The sequence below is a fragment of the Meleagris gallopavo genome, chromosome 4 (genome assembly GCF_000146605.3).
Source record: "Meleagris gallopavo isolate NT-WF06-2002-E0010 breed Aviagen turkey brand Nicholas breeding stock chromosome 4, Turkey_5.1, whole genome shotgun sequence".
NCBI classification, from domain to species: Eukaryota; Metazoa; Chordata; class Aves; order Galliformes; family Phasianidae; genus Meleagris; species Meleagris gallopavo.
The window spans coordinates 22,416,602-22,430,333 of record NC_015014.2 but is presented as its reverse complement, the minus strand read 5'-3'; the positions used below and the strand labels follow the sequence as shown (position 1 = coordinate 22,430,333).

Below are 13,732 nucleotides of genomic sequence, written 5' to 3'. Positions count from 1 at the left end.
GAAAGAGGAAGTAATTTGGGACAGAAAGTAGGGACAGAGTCAGCAAATTTTGTGAAATTAGACAAAATTTGGACAAAATAGGAAATGTTGCCAGACAACTGTTATGTTTACAAAAGCAGTTGCATTCAATTCTTAAAAACTTATAAACTCTTTTTAACAGTTCTAAATGATCTAGTGTTTTTACTATATGTAATACTCACTCTTCTAACCAACGAGAATTTAAGATTTACTTTGGTGTTCATGGCAACAATAAATTTTGACTGTAGTGCAAAAATCAAGTCATTCTACAAGCTGTGTACAGTTATGATATTCTAAGCAATTTGACACAGACTAATCTGCTTTAATTCAAAAATACATGCCTTTTGTAGTCTTACAGTGAATATACCAAGAAGAGATCATAGAGCTGGCATACTGTATGTATGTGTATATATTTCTTTTTGAGGAATATATATATGTGTGTATATATACATATATATTTATATATATATATACATATATATTTATATATACTTCCTCACCAGAGAGGGATTTCATAAGCACAAATTATTTCAATCATATATCATCTCTCTTCAACATACAATGGCTTCAACCAAGTCATTTTGAACTTTAGTACTTATTTTTCTACTGATCTAGGCCTGTAATTCAGATAACTAAAACAACCAACATTTTGTCTACAGATAACAGGTTTTAGGAAGTCATTGGAAGGTGTTAGGTACCAGTTCCCTTTCCTATTCTATATCAGCCCTCCATCTGCTGGATGTAGCTATTAGATACTAGATGAGCAAACAGTCTCCCTCTCTGCACACTTTATATATTGGACTGGCATCCAGCTTTGTGACTGGATATACAAGGATCCTCCTAGCTGTGACCTCCTGTGTGACATATTCCCATCACTTGTTATTTCCTACATTGTTTCACCAGTATACTTCCACTCAAGGGCTCTTAGGAAACAGCCTGGCAGGAATGAGGCTACTCACCATTCTCTTTTCACATCTTGAGGGAGATGATAGCAGGCAGGCAATGGCTGAAGTAGTTGTTTGTTCAGCAGGGAGGTTTGTGACCCACTTGTTGAGAACCTATGTTGCATCCTGCAAGGAGAGCAGGAGTGATAGAATACGAGATGTTCTAGAGTGCCAGCTTGTTGAAAACAATGCTCAAGATCCTACTTACTGCATGTCTTGGATCAGAGATGACTCTTGCCAGGGAGGTCAAGGAAAGGAATGAAGTCTTGAATGTATATTTCTGAGGCTGAGAGCTTGACTGAAAATATCTAAGGTTGAAGTGGTCTGTCATATGGGTAGGCTTAAGTGAAAACTACTTTTCTAACCCACAACACTTGCAGCTGTAAAATGAGTTTGGAATCTGCATTTTCTCTTGTGTCTGTACTTATGAGAATGAGTTCTCTGAGTCTGTCTTACCAAGGCATTTCTCCTGGATTTGGTACTTGGAAAGGAAGCGCGTGCTACCCTGAACCATTTTTTACTCTTCTTGATGTTTGTGAGACAAGGAACAGTTTTGGTTTGGATGGGCTAGTTCAGAACTATTTACTTTACTTGGGTGCATTTATTTGATAGCTTATAAAAGCTAATTGGGTGTTTAATCACTGAAAAACTGGTAGAATCACTGAGTTGAGATAATTTTTTATTTTCTTAATAATGAACTTTGATAAAGAATCTTCAACTTGAAATTCTCTAGTTTCATGTTTCTGGTCTTGCATGTACATTCTATTTAAACTGTGTTTCTTGTGTCAACAAAGCAATAGTTTTCTAGTATATACATAAGGTCAGTTAGCAGCTGGACTTTTATAGAGCGTACCTCTATATTTCATGTCTCATACTGCCATCTAAGGGCCACAAAGGCTGAGAAGGTGACTAAAATTTCTTTAACATTTTCTGCTTACCCCTCTTCTCTTTGGAAAGTCAACAATTCACGGGTGAAAGGCTGAGCAAGGAATCATAGCAATCACAGCAGACTCTTGGAGCTAAGTATTGTTTCAACTGAGGGCACAGATGAATCTTCTAGGAATCTGGAGTAAATGAAAAATCAGAATGTAAATCTGAGTTGTAGTCTTTTAGGAAAATGTTATTGCAATGAGTCTGTGTAAAAGTGAGTAAATAAGAAAGTGAAATTCATTGGCTTTTAGATTTCTCTTCAAATAACATTAACAAGGATAACGCTTGTATGATCATAGAATGGTTTGGGTTAGAAGAGACCTTAAGGAACATGTAGTTCCAACCACTCTGCTAAGGATAGGGGCATCTTGCAGTAGATAGATCAGGTTGCTCAAAGCCCCATCCATCTGACATTCAACACCTCTAGGGATGGGGCATCCACAACTTCTCTAAGCAATCTGTTCCAGTGCCTCACCACTCTCAATGTGAAGAATTTCTTCCTGATGTCTAGCCTAAGCCTACCATCTTTTAGTTTAAAGCCACTGTACCTTGTCCTTAGTCCTGACGAATTTCAGCTGAAACTCTTAACTGTGCAGGAGTGTGCAATTCAGAATCTCAAAGGTACCAAAGTCCTTGACTCACAATAATGTAAAGATTAGTACGTATAATGAGAAATTATTCACCATGGTTATCCTTAAAATGATACAAAATCAGATGAACTATTTTTTTCCTAACTTTGCTTTCATCCTTTTTGTATTTCTGCATTTCCATTTTTCGAGACTTTTGGAAAATTGTCGAAAAATTGATGTTAAATATTAAATAGCATGAGTTTAAGCATTCAAAATTTTATTAGGAAAACTTTTGTTTCCAGGAAAAAAGAATGCTGCTTTTTGTTTGTTTTTAATCTGAAAACAGTACTTCTGTTGGCTTAATTCCATAGCTCCTTTCTCACACAGATGTTTTAAACTACAGGTATGATAAGGCTTCAGTATTTTCTGATAGAGTGCTGTGTCGACATCGAGAGACTGAAGTAGTTGTTGTAATGTGGACCCCTTTGAGCAAAATCTATTTTTACAATATATGAGTTGTTTTTCAGGCTAGTTTCCAGCAAACCTTGTGTAATAGAGAAAGTAATTAATCTTGCATGTTACTTTGACAGGCTCATGCAAGCAAAGACCTGGAAGAGCAGTTGCGATCTGTGTCCAGTGTGGATGAACTCATGACAGTACTTTACCCAGAATACTGGAAAATGTTCAAATGTCAGTTGAGGAAAGGAGGTTGGCAACACAACAGGGAACACTCCAGCTCTGACACGAGATCAGATGATTCATTGAAATTTGCCGCAGCACATTATAATGCAGAGATCCTGAAAAGTAAGTGCAAGATATAAAATAGGTTATAATATGCAATAAATTAAAATCCAAAGGAGTGTCAGTTATGTCAACGATATGCTAAAGCTAATCATCATGAATAAACCACCCTCAAATGCAATACTTTTCCACAGAAGTACTTTTGGTACTTCATTCCCAGGAAGGTATAGATTGCTTTATCAGCTCAGTAAACATTTTTGTCTTTAGATATTAGAGATCCTAATTTGTAGAAGCTGTGAAGATTTTTGGAAAAAGCAAAGGGAGCACTAACAGTTCAATTCAGTGAAATGATTTTGCTCACCTTCTGCGAAGAGCTCACTTCCTGCAAAATCATGGCTGATAACATTTTCTTCTCTGACGCGTTATCAGTAAGGAGATGAAATAATTCACTTGTAATAAATACTTCTATAGCCCCTTGATATTTCACATGGCCTGATTATAAATATAATTAGCTCACAATTGAGAGGAGAAGGGAACACAGGATTTATTGCAATCGTTTTTGACTTGATATTGGAAATCATGGACCTTTGCAGAGCCCATTTTCTGTGAATTACCTACCAACAACTGGCTTCATGAGAGATTAAAGGGATCGTATAACTACAATTCTCATGGCTATTTAGCATAAGGTTATATTTGGCAAAGGCTGTATAAAACTTCATGAAATGTTTCCCTAAATTTGCATTGATAATCTGGGCATAAATTTCGCCTTTCAGCTTAACTCATGTTAATTTATAGAGGTGTACAATACTTCCCTAGAGTTCATTCAAGGTGGAACTCAGCCGAAGCAAAAAAAGAAAGGACAAGTATCAGCTTCAGCTGTGGTTTCTGTGTATCTGCCCAAATTTGTTAGGTTCCCTCTGAGCATCACTGTGACTTTGCATCTGCTCCGTGGTGCATTCCTGTGAAGAAGAAATTAGCCCAAAGTTAACGCTGAACAACATGCAAAGGATGAGACTCTTGCAACACATATTCTGATTCTAAGCATGAAAAGCCTCCTATTGATTTACTGTAAGAGAGTATTGTTTTTAAACAGCTGCTTTATAACATACACAATTCCCTGTAACTTGGCAGGTATTGATACTGAATGGAGAAAAACTCAGTGCATGCCACGTGAAGTGTGTGTGGATGTGGGGAAAGAGTTTGGAGCAACTACAAACACCTTCTTTAAACCCCCGTGTGTATCCATCTACAGATGTGGAGGTTGCTGCAATAGTGAAGGACTCCAGTGTATGAATATCAGCACAAATTACATCAGCAAGACAGTAAGTTCTCATTCTTACTATAGTCCACTTGCACCTTGCAAATCCATTTATGATCATGCATATTTACATCCCTCTTATTGCCACTATGAAGAATGTAAATAAATAAATGCTAGAATACTTAGGAAAAAGAGCTGGAAATACTACTGGCTTAAAAAAAAGTACTTAACATTCTCTTTCCCCAAATATACTTTGTTTAAAAATAAAAAAAATTATTATGTCCAGTTCTCATTTATGAGATTATCCATGAAAGTTAATTCTGCCCTTTTTTTATTCTTTTTTTTTCTTTTGTTTTGCATTTACTATTTGACTGCTGTGTGAGGCATGTAATGTCTGGAAAACTAGCCTGCAGTTTTGTTAGTGAAGAGTGTATTAGGACATGTGCAGACAGGATTCATGTTGCAAAGAGAGCCTTTTTAGAGCCAAACTTTGCTATATATTATGAGATATTAGTGTAATGTAGCTTTCTGTTTTGCTTTCATGTAACTTCCTTGGACTAGATCAGGGCTAGTGAGCAGGTAGGAATGTGGGGATTATGCCCTGAACTTCTGTTAAAGGAAAGACGTCATCTTAAGTCATGTAAAAATAATCACTTCACAATGTTTGTGAGGGTATTTTGCTCTTGTTACAATATTCAGTAAGGTTTTGTAGTGGTGGTTGAGAGTTTTTTCCCTTCTGATTTTTTTTTTTTTTGGAAGAAAGCTCATTTATTGTAAATCTTGTTTCATTTTCAAACCAGATATTTAAAACTGAATATCATAGTATGTATTTATAAAACATTTATACAACTGCATAGACAACTACTAGATTGGAAATGTCTTGTCCCTATCATGAAAATTCTTCGTGCTCTGAACCTTCTTGAAAGGGGATTAAAAAAGAAAATTACGGGAAGAAAATATTATTCATTTTAAATAAATCTCCTGTATTCACTTCTCACCAAATCTGAAATGCTCTATTTCAGCATTTAAAAACTTTTAAATCCCAAGTGTGAGCTAGGGCTGAAGAACCACATAGCACAGGGATAATGCAACTCCAAATAGCTTGAACAAGAAAAGTTACAATACTGATAACTTTCAGCTCTGGAGTTATTTCCCCTAATGCTGTCCTAATTCTAGTTGCTTGAAAGATGCAAATATATTTTTTCACATTAAGAACGAACAAATATGACCCTCTATTATTATTTGGTTTATATAATGTTTAGCTTATGGCAAGAAAGGATGATCCTAGTTAGAGAAAGTCGTTTCATTTAGCAAAGGTTTTCTGGTCTTGGAGTACAGTGTAAGTTTTTGGGTAAATAATCCTTTTCTATTTATCTTTCTTTTCATATCTTTTGAGTGAAGTCATTAGTCATTTTGTTGCCTAGAGTAAAATGTTTAGACTAGTACTGAGTTTCTTTTTTTAAGTTCTTGATGTCATTATGATACAGCAGTAATTAAAGTATTGAAAGCACTGTAAAGGAAAATGTTACAGAACTTATCAGAAGAAAGAGGCAATAGTATTTTGTTTTCTTGCCTATTCTGCAAAATAATAATAATCTCTGCGTTTTCTATCTTCTGTTTTCCAGTTTTATCTGGTTCTTGACAGAAGGAATTTAAAAAAACAACCAAACAAAAAAAAACCAGTAGTCTTATAAAGGAAGAGAGCTATAGCTATATCTCTTCACCTGTTGGCATCTCAAATTTGTTAAAGTTATATGACCACAGACACTGGGTACTATGTCAGATGAGCATTAGGAAGAAAAAAGTACTGGATTCAAGGCTCTTCTATGGAATTTAAGTGCCCTGCAAACCTATTTTCACTATTATTTCCTTCTGTTTCCTGAATGAAAGGAGAATAAATGCTTAGTAGCCAGGCATTTTCTGTTTATTCATAAGTCATCATTTTTTGTACCCTTATTTTTGGCGTGTAAACTCCTGAAGACAAGCCTCACACTGTTCACCCTGCTGAAAAATAATTTAATGTGAAGCAAACTTTTCAGCTGGAGGTCTTACTGTGAAGGCAAACCATAGCATTGGTTCCAGACATTAAAATCTAAATAAAGTTAATATCAGCTTTCATCAGAATTAGTCATAAAGAATAGAGCTCGTTACAGAAAATACTTTTATGGAGAGCAAATGGTTGATTGGCAGGAAAATGGACTAGATCAGATGTTCCCAGATTGGCTTGTGAAACCCTGTGGTAGTCCAGAGAGAGGTCAACAATTCTTTAGATCTGATGGTAGTTCTAATGTTTCTCCTTTCTAGCTACTTAGCTTTCTTAGGAGAAAAAATAGAAAAATATTCAGCTTTGTTCTAATACAGATTGTTTCAACAAAATCTATGGATTTTTTAGTTGCTAAGGAGAGTTTATACAATCTTGACTGGGTTCTGAAACAATTTCTTAAATCGCCTACGTTGCTAAGGTATAAGATCTATGACAACATTTGGGGATCATCCTAGTCAAATTCAAAAAATGTAGATCTTTTTCTTCTCCTTTATCCGTGACACTGAAATAGCACAAGTTAGCACAGGTTTGTTGTATGTCTTGGCTTTTCTAATAAAGGTCTGTGGGGAAGGTGGCTGGATGAGTCATTTTGGGATTTTGATTGTTTTTCTAAATTCTTATTGATCAAATATTCATTCTCTTTTTACATGGCAAGTGAGTAAGTTCCAATCTTTGTAATTGCTGAATACTTGGTGCAAATGCAGCCTGTCCCTCAGCTATACATTTAGTATGCCCCACCTATAAGTTCTTTCTTTGTGGAGTGAAGGGAAGCAATGAGCAGATGTCAAAAAGCCATCTCATTACATTCTTCTTGGCTGGCAGAATGGAAGTTTTTTGGCTTCTTACAGATCATGTCATGTAAAGGTCCTAAATTGTCTTTTTTCATGGTTAGAGTAATAGTTCCACAAGGGAAAACATCTTTCCAAAGAGTTTGAAATGAGATTTAGAGGAGCTTTTCTCACAGGAAACAAGCTAGCAGCTTGAAATTGTTTGCCATATTTGAAATATACATTGCGTTCTTTTATACAACTTGGAGATGTATGTGACACAAGAATTTTCAGTTGTTTTGAACTTTACCATTTATGTATTTTCCCATGCATTTTTCTGTGTTAGACTAATGATCATCATGATGGAGTAACTACTATTAATAGTGGAAGATAGATTGATATCGATCTCTAATCTTCTCTGTTAAAATTTCTTGAAAAAAATCTGAACTGATTCAAATACAAGAAGGTAGAATAAGGGGTAATAGAACAGTAACATACTGGAAATATAAGATTTTAGGTAAGCAACCTGATACCAGACATAAGGTTTGAAATACAGTTGTTGGTATTTTTTTCCAAAGAAGATAGTAAAATATATAATGATCATACAAGATTTTTCACATAACCTATTTTCATTCTTTCCAGTACAGTAATGTTTAGTGTTTTTAAATTAAACAGCCCTGTATCCTTAGCTTGAAAATCGCTGTAGACACATTGCGCTTTCTTAGGCAGGCTATGTTTGGCTGGCCTTACTGATTCTTTAGGAAATGCAAAGATCACAAGTGATGGAAACTGTGTCAATCAATTTAAGGGAAATCTGCCAAACCAAACTGCAGCCCATCAGAAAACATAATGTAGTTAATGTAAATCTGGGGAAAAAAGTAGTACCTTTCCTACAGAGAAAGGCTGGGGTAGCTGGGGGTGTTCAGCCTGGAGACTTCATTGAAGCTTTCCAGTACTTGAAGGGGGCTTACAAACAGGAGGGAGAATGACTTTTTATATGGTCTAATAGTGATAGGACCAAGGGGAATGGCTTTAAACTAAAAGAGAGGAAATTTAGGTTGGATGTGGAGGACATTTTTTACTCAGTGTGTGTGGTGAGGCACAGGAACAGGACACTCACAGAAGCTGTAAGAGCCCCATCCTTGGAGGTGTTCAAGGCCAGGATGGATGGGGCCCTGGGCAGCCTGAGCTGGTGGGTGGCAGCCCTATCCATGGCAGCGGGGTTGGGATTGGGTGGGCTTTAAGATCCCTTCCAATTCTGTAATCTAGACTGATAAACCTATTTCATCTTAATATGAAAAGTTTTTATTATTTTATATTTCATAAATTACTGAAAAATTCATGTGTGCTGATACAATTGCACGTATGATGATAACAATGAATAAATCAGTTTAGCTACTGAAGCAATGAAATATACTTTGTATAGAAATCAAGAACTATTTTTCTTCTGGAAAGTATGGCATGAGCTCCTGTTAATCTGAAGGGAATTATCAATGCAGTGAATCAAAAATACATGCCTTACTAAGAATCGGTGAGCATTACTATATGTGAATTTTTCTTTGACTGGAATGCTGATAGGTTTTTTGATCAAGAGTAGGAGAGTCCTCTACACTGCTGGATTTATTTATTTATTTTTTTATAGTTAAAATCACTCTGAGTTCTAGTTTGCCCCACCCTTATTTCTGTAACTCCAGCTCTGTAAATGAGTGAAGGATGAATTCCGCCAGTGTGGGAACTGGAAGCAGCCAGCCACATGGCAGTATGTGTGGGACACAGTTCTAGCCAGGAAGATCTTGGAAGAGTAGCTGAAGGAGCACCCTTCAGGCAAAGAGAGTGACCGTTGCACTTGGCATCACAGTAATTGCAGATTGTGGAGTGCTAAAGGTCAAGATGGCTTGGATGGAACAAGTCAGAGCTACCTTTGCCTTGTCTCCTCTGGCTGTTTCTCACCTAAGAAGTACAGCATAGAGCATAGATCTCTGAGGATTTAAAAACTAATGTACATACAAAAGAATTCAGGAAAAAAAAAAGGGTTTTAATAGCATTCATGCTTCTAGAAGGGATCTAATTATTCTCTTACCTCTGTGTTGGTCTGAAAAGTTGTGTAATTGCATACCTCTTTGTACCAAGAGGCAGAAAATACCAGTAAGAGAAGCTGACATTGAGGTCTGTAGGATATGCTGCCTTTCAGTTTTGGCTGGTGCAGTGGTATGAAGGTTAAGTATTAATTAAGCCAAAAATACACCTGATTACAGGCTGTGTTTGAGGCAGAGAAATTACAGGTCTCCTCAACTCCTCTGAACAACAACAACAAAAAAAATAAAATCAGACTTTTCAAGACTTTTAAAGTACAAATTGTGTTTGTATTTCAGTGTTGTGCCTTGCGAACAGTATGCATTTTAATATTATACATATTCTAAAGTTAAGATATGAGTTGAAGATGAATAGATATCTTTTGCTGACATTGAAGGGTTTATGAAATATATTGGATAGTGAAATATCTACTTGGTTTTTTTTTTGTTTTTTTGTTTTTTGTTTTTTTTTGCTAAAAATGAGTACTATGGAAAATAAAAAGCGATTAAATGCCCAGAGCTTTATAAAAATATCTATGGACTATAACAATAGATCTTAAAGTCTGTAATCCAAATATATGAAGAAAAATGAACCTTTCTTCATTTCTGAAGATGAGCATTTCAGTTTTGGCTGGATTGAAAGATTTATGGTGGGATAAATATATTCAAAGTATTACCTGTAGATTTGTGATGTGTATGCTCATTTATGGTAGAGGTTTTCATTTTCTTTCTGTTCCTCTTCTTCATTTTTTGTTGTACTCAGAAAAAAATTGGACAAAAAATTACTCTTGTAAAGTGATCTTTAGATTCTATGTTTTTATTAGTACAAAATGATATCCATAAAAGTCAGAAAGGCAATAGAAATTAGCATTAATATAGTACGTAAGCATTTTACTTTCCTATAAATTTAAGTGTGAAGTGATAACTAAAATACTAAAATGCCTTTTAGTCAACACTAGTGAATTCAGCTGACCTCATTTTTGTAGTCAAAATTTAAAGATTCTTCTTTGTTTTAAAATGTCAAGATTTCTCAATATGAGCTATCGAGTTTTTTGGTTCTAGAAGCTGTAAATACAGTAATCTTTAGTTATCACTATGTGTTACTGCGGTGGTTGTTTTCCATTTGTTTTCTGACCTTACTGCAGTGTTGGTAGCACACAAGTACAGAACAGTGTGGGCAAGTTGAGCCTATTAGGATCATTTCATATACTTTAATTCGCTGTTTCATATATATAATTATTATTTTTCTCAAAACTGTGAGCAATAAAAACTCTCCACCTTGAAATAACCTGACCTAGTACCTACTACTATTAGATCTCTTGTTCTTTTGGAGATAGAGTCTCACTCTTTGCAGTCTTTCATCCTGAATGTCTGTCTTTATTAATGGCTCCCTAAGAACAGACTTGGTAGAAATGTCTTTCACCTTATTGCCTGTAGCATGAAATAGTCCAATTTTTTATTTGAAGCTGAGAAGGAGGGAAAGATTTGGGCCTTTGAGCATACAGGTAAAATCAGTCCTTTACTGAATGGGGGCATCAGATCAAAACACCAGAGAACTGCTCTCCAGGAGGAGGTACCCAAAGGAACAGTAGACAACCAGCAATAGTGCCAGAAAAGAAGGCAGGCTAAACTGGCTTCATACGCAGATATTATAGTGCCTTTCTCAAAGTTCTTTCTAGATCTTGATATTTGTTTGTCAGATGTTACCAAATATGTCCTGTAGTGACAAAAGATTTTGAAATTACTGTTCTGAAGAAGAATAGCAAGAAATAAATTAGAGATGCTGACAAAACCAGAAAGCATCACAGAAGGTCAGACCTTACCTAACCTGAAATGATTTCTTGAGATGGTGATTCAAACCCAACTTATGTATATTCACTTTCACTTAAACAGCTTCATTGGATTTAGAGATGCCGCTCAGACCAGAGCATTGGTTATTTTTCAGTATGAATGTGATTTCAAAATACCAAAGATTATTTAAGCAGAATTATTCTGTGTTTATAATACATTTTCTGCTTTCAACAAAATTTAGTAGAATAAATTGGGAGTGATCAATGAGAATAAGAAGCCAGTTTACGTTTCCGTTACTTAGCGAGATTTTTTTGTGGTGTACCAATAAATGGTAATACTTGTTAACAACATTCATCTCTAAAGTGATACCTTTCTCATTTTAAATGGGTGGATAAATGTAGATGAAACAATGATAAACGTGAATTCACATCTTCAGCTCACACTCTGGCAGTGTTAGAATTTTTAGTGAAATTTATGTTAGCGTATTCCTGAAGGCCAGCAAGTGCTTAGGGATTGTAACTGGCATCCTACACAGCCCACTCCAGTGGTCGGGAATCTGTTAGATTTTGCAGCATGGCAAACCAACATGCTCCAAGAACAGAGGAAAACAAAGCATGCCCTTTTATTTCAAATAGCTGTAGATTGTTTCATGCAAATAATCATGCTTCTTTTCAGCTATTTTTATTAGTTATCTCTATAGTGGGCTTTTACTTCTGCTTTGGAGTAGCAAATTCATAGTGTTATGAGGGCAGAGAGAGATGCACACTCATTGTCCCGCACTTTAGTTCATATGAAGAAGAATCAGTTTTTTTTATGAGAGACTTAATATAATATTAGGTCTTCTTCATCTGTAGTTTCATAGATGGCCAAGAGGACTTAACAGTTGTAATATCCTTCTAAAAACACATCTTTTTGAAAGAAAAAAAAAATTGGAAAAGGAGAAAAGATGAAATTCTTGGAAAGGTGACTTTTGCCATCTGATTGGAGATCAAGATTTTAAAACGGAGATAGCCAAAGACCTCAGCATCTGCTTTCTCAAATGTGTACTGTACTCAGAAGTGAAAACTATTTTTTTCATAAACATGGTCCTTTCCATCTCTTGTACAACAGCAACTACCCCTTCTCTCTGATTTTCCTAGTAAACTTGGGCATTATAGCCAAACCTGTAATGGCCCTCAAATAGGTGAGTATCTTTAAGAGAAATGAATAGGTACATCAATTTATTTTCATATTAAAATGTTAGCTCTATGTTACGACTATTGCTCTTTTTGGATGAAACATGTTGATAAGAATGCTTTTTGTGATTAATTTAGAAGAACTTTTATGACACACAAGAGTATAGAAACATAGAATGGCTTAGGTTGGAGGGAATCTCAAAAATCGCCTAGTTTGAACTCCCTGCCATGGACAGGGTTGCCACCCACTATATCAGGCTACCTAGGATCCCATCCAACCTGGCCTTGACTATGCCTCCGGGCATATTCATCCACAGAGTCTCCAGACAGCATGTTACAGTGCCCTCACCACCTTCTGAGTAAAAAATTTCTTCCTATTCTAATCTAAATCTCCCTTCTCTTATATTAAATCCATCCCCCCTCCTTCTATTATTATCAGACTGTAAAACGTCTGTCCCTCTCCTGCTTGCAATCCCCACTTGAGTACTGGAAGGCCACAGTGATGTCTCCCTGGAGCCTTGTCTTTTCCAAGCTAAACAAGCCCAAAAAGTAAAGGTCCAGTATTTTACAGTTGCAGCAGGAATCCAAATGTTAATATTCTTTGTAATGTCTCTCTAAAAAGTGGAATTCTTTTAATGGTAACACCATAGAAGGGTTGTTTTTCTCTACTGGCACAGTGAGGATGTGGGAAACTGTTTTTTTTGTTTGGTTTTCCCTTCTACAGAACCAAAGACAGATTAATTTTCATTTTGAGATGTTATTGGAAAAAAAATTTTAAATTAATATAATGGATGTACTAGTTTCTGCATTAAAACTAATTGCATTGTAATCCTCTGTAACGGAGTATAATGCAAATATTTCTACCAACTCAGTTATTTTATGGTGACACTCCCAATTTTAAACTTTTAAAAAATTCAGTTACTAAGTACTGCCAGAATTCATTTTGTTAAATAGATATTTGTCATAGTAGACAACGCTTTACAAAGTTTAGGTTTAAGCTGTATAATTTAGATATGGCAATAATATGGTCTTTATATAAGCTGTACAAGCACACTCATACCTTGCGGGTACTTGATGAGTACACACCATGCTGCTGCACCTGCATGCCTTTCAGCACGCAGGCTCACTTGTGTAATTCTGTGTAAGATTTTGTGTTCGAGATATCCTGTAGATGTGCTTTGCTTTTTGAATCATTTAAAATTATAGTTTGTTTTTTTTTTTTTTTTTTTTTCCCAGTTACTTTAGCAGGCAGTCTGTCTGCCATACTATAGAAGTTATGGATTATAAACACGGCTTGGACCTAAAAGCATGTCCTAACTTTTCAGTAGAGTATTGAGATTTGAGTCTTGAAGTGAAATCTCTTCAATTTCTTAAATTAGGTGTTCTGAATTAAATATTGAAATGAGTCTCAAAGTTTTTTTGT

At 35.6% G+C, this 13,732-nt stretch overlaps 1 protein-coding gene across 1 annotated transcript; it reads left to right on the top strand.

The window, feature by feature from the left end:
- Positions 1 to 2,395: 2,395 nt before the first annotated feature.
- Positions 2,396 to 4,641, top strand: LOC100550234 (vascular endothelial growth factor C). The gene is made up of 3 exons (XM_019615119.1): positions 2,396 to 2,521; positions 3,052 to 3,265; positions 4,334 to 4,641. The coding sequence occupies exons 1-3, from the start codon at positions 2,396 to 2,398 to the stop codon at positions 4,624 to 4,626; spliced, it is 633 nt and encodes a 210-aa protein (XP_019470664.1). The 3' UTR covers positions 4,627 to 4,641.
- The last annotated feature ends 9,091 nt before the right edge of the window (positions 4,642 to 13,732 follow it).

Excerpts from the sequence above, each read along its gene's own strand:
- LOC100550234 (XM_019615119.1), top strand. The coding sequence starts at position 2,396 with ATGTCTAGCCTAAGCCTACCATCTTTTAGTTTAAAGCCACTGTACCTT. Across the intron at positions 2,522-3,051 it reads AGAATCTCAAAGGTACCAAA|GCTCATGCAAGCAAAGACCT; the intron begins GTCCTTGACTCA and ends TTACTTTGACAG. Across the intron at positions 3,266-4,333 it reads TAATGCAGAGATCCTGAAAA|GTATTGATACTGAATGGAGA; the intron begins GTAAGTGCAAGA and ends GTAACTTGGCAG.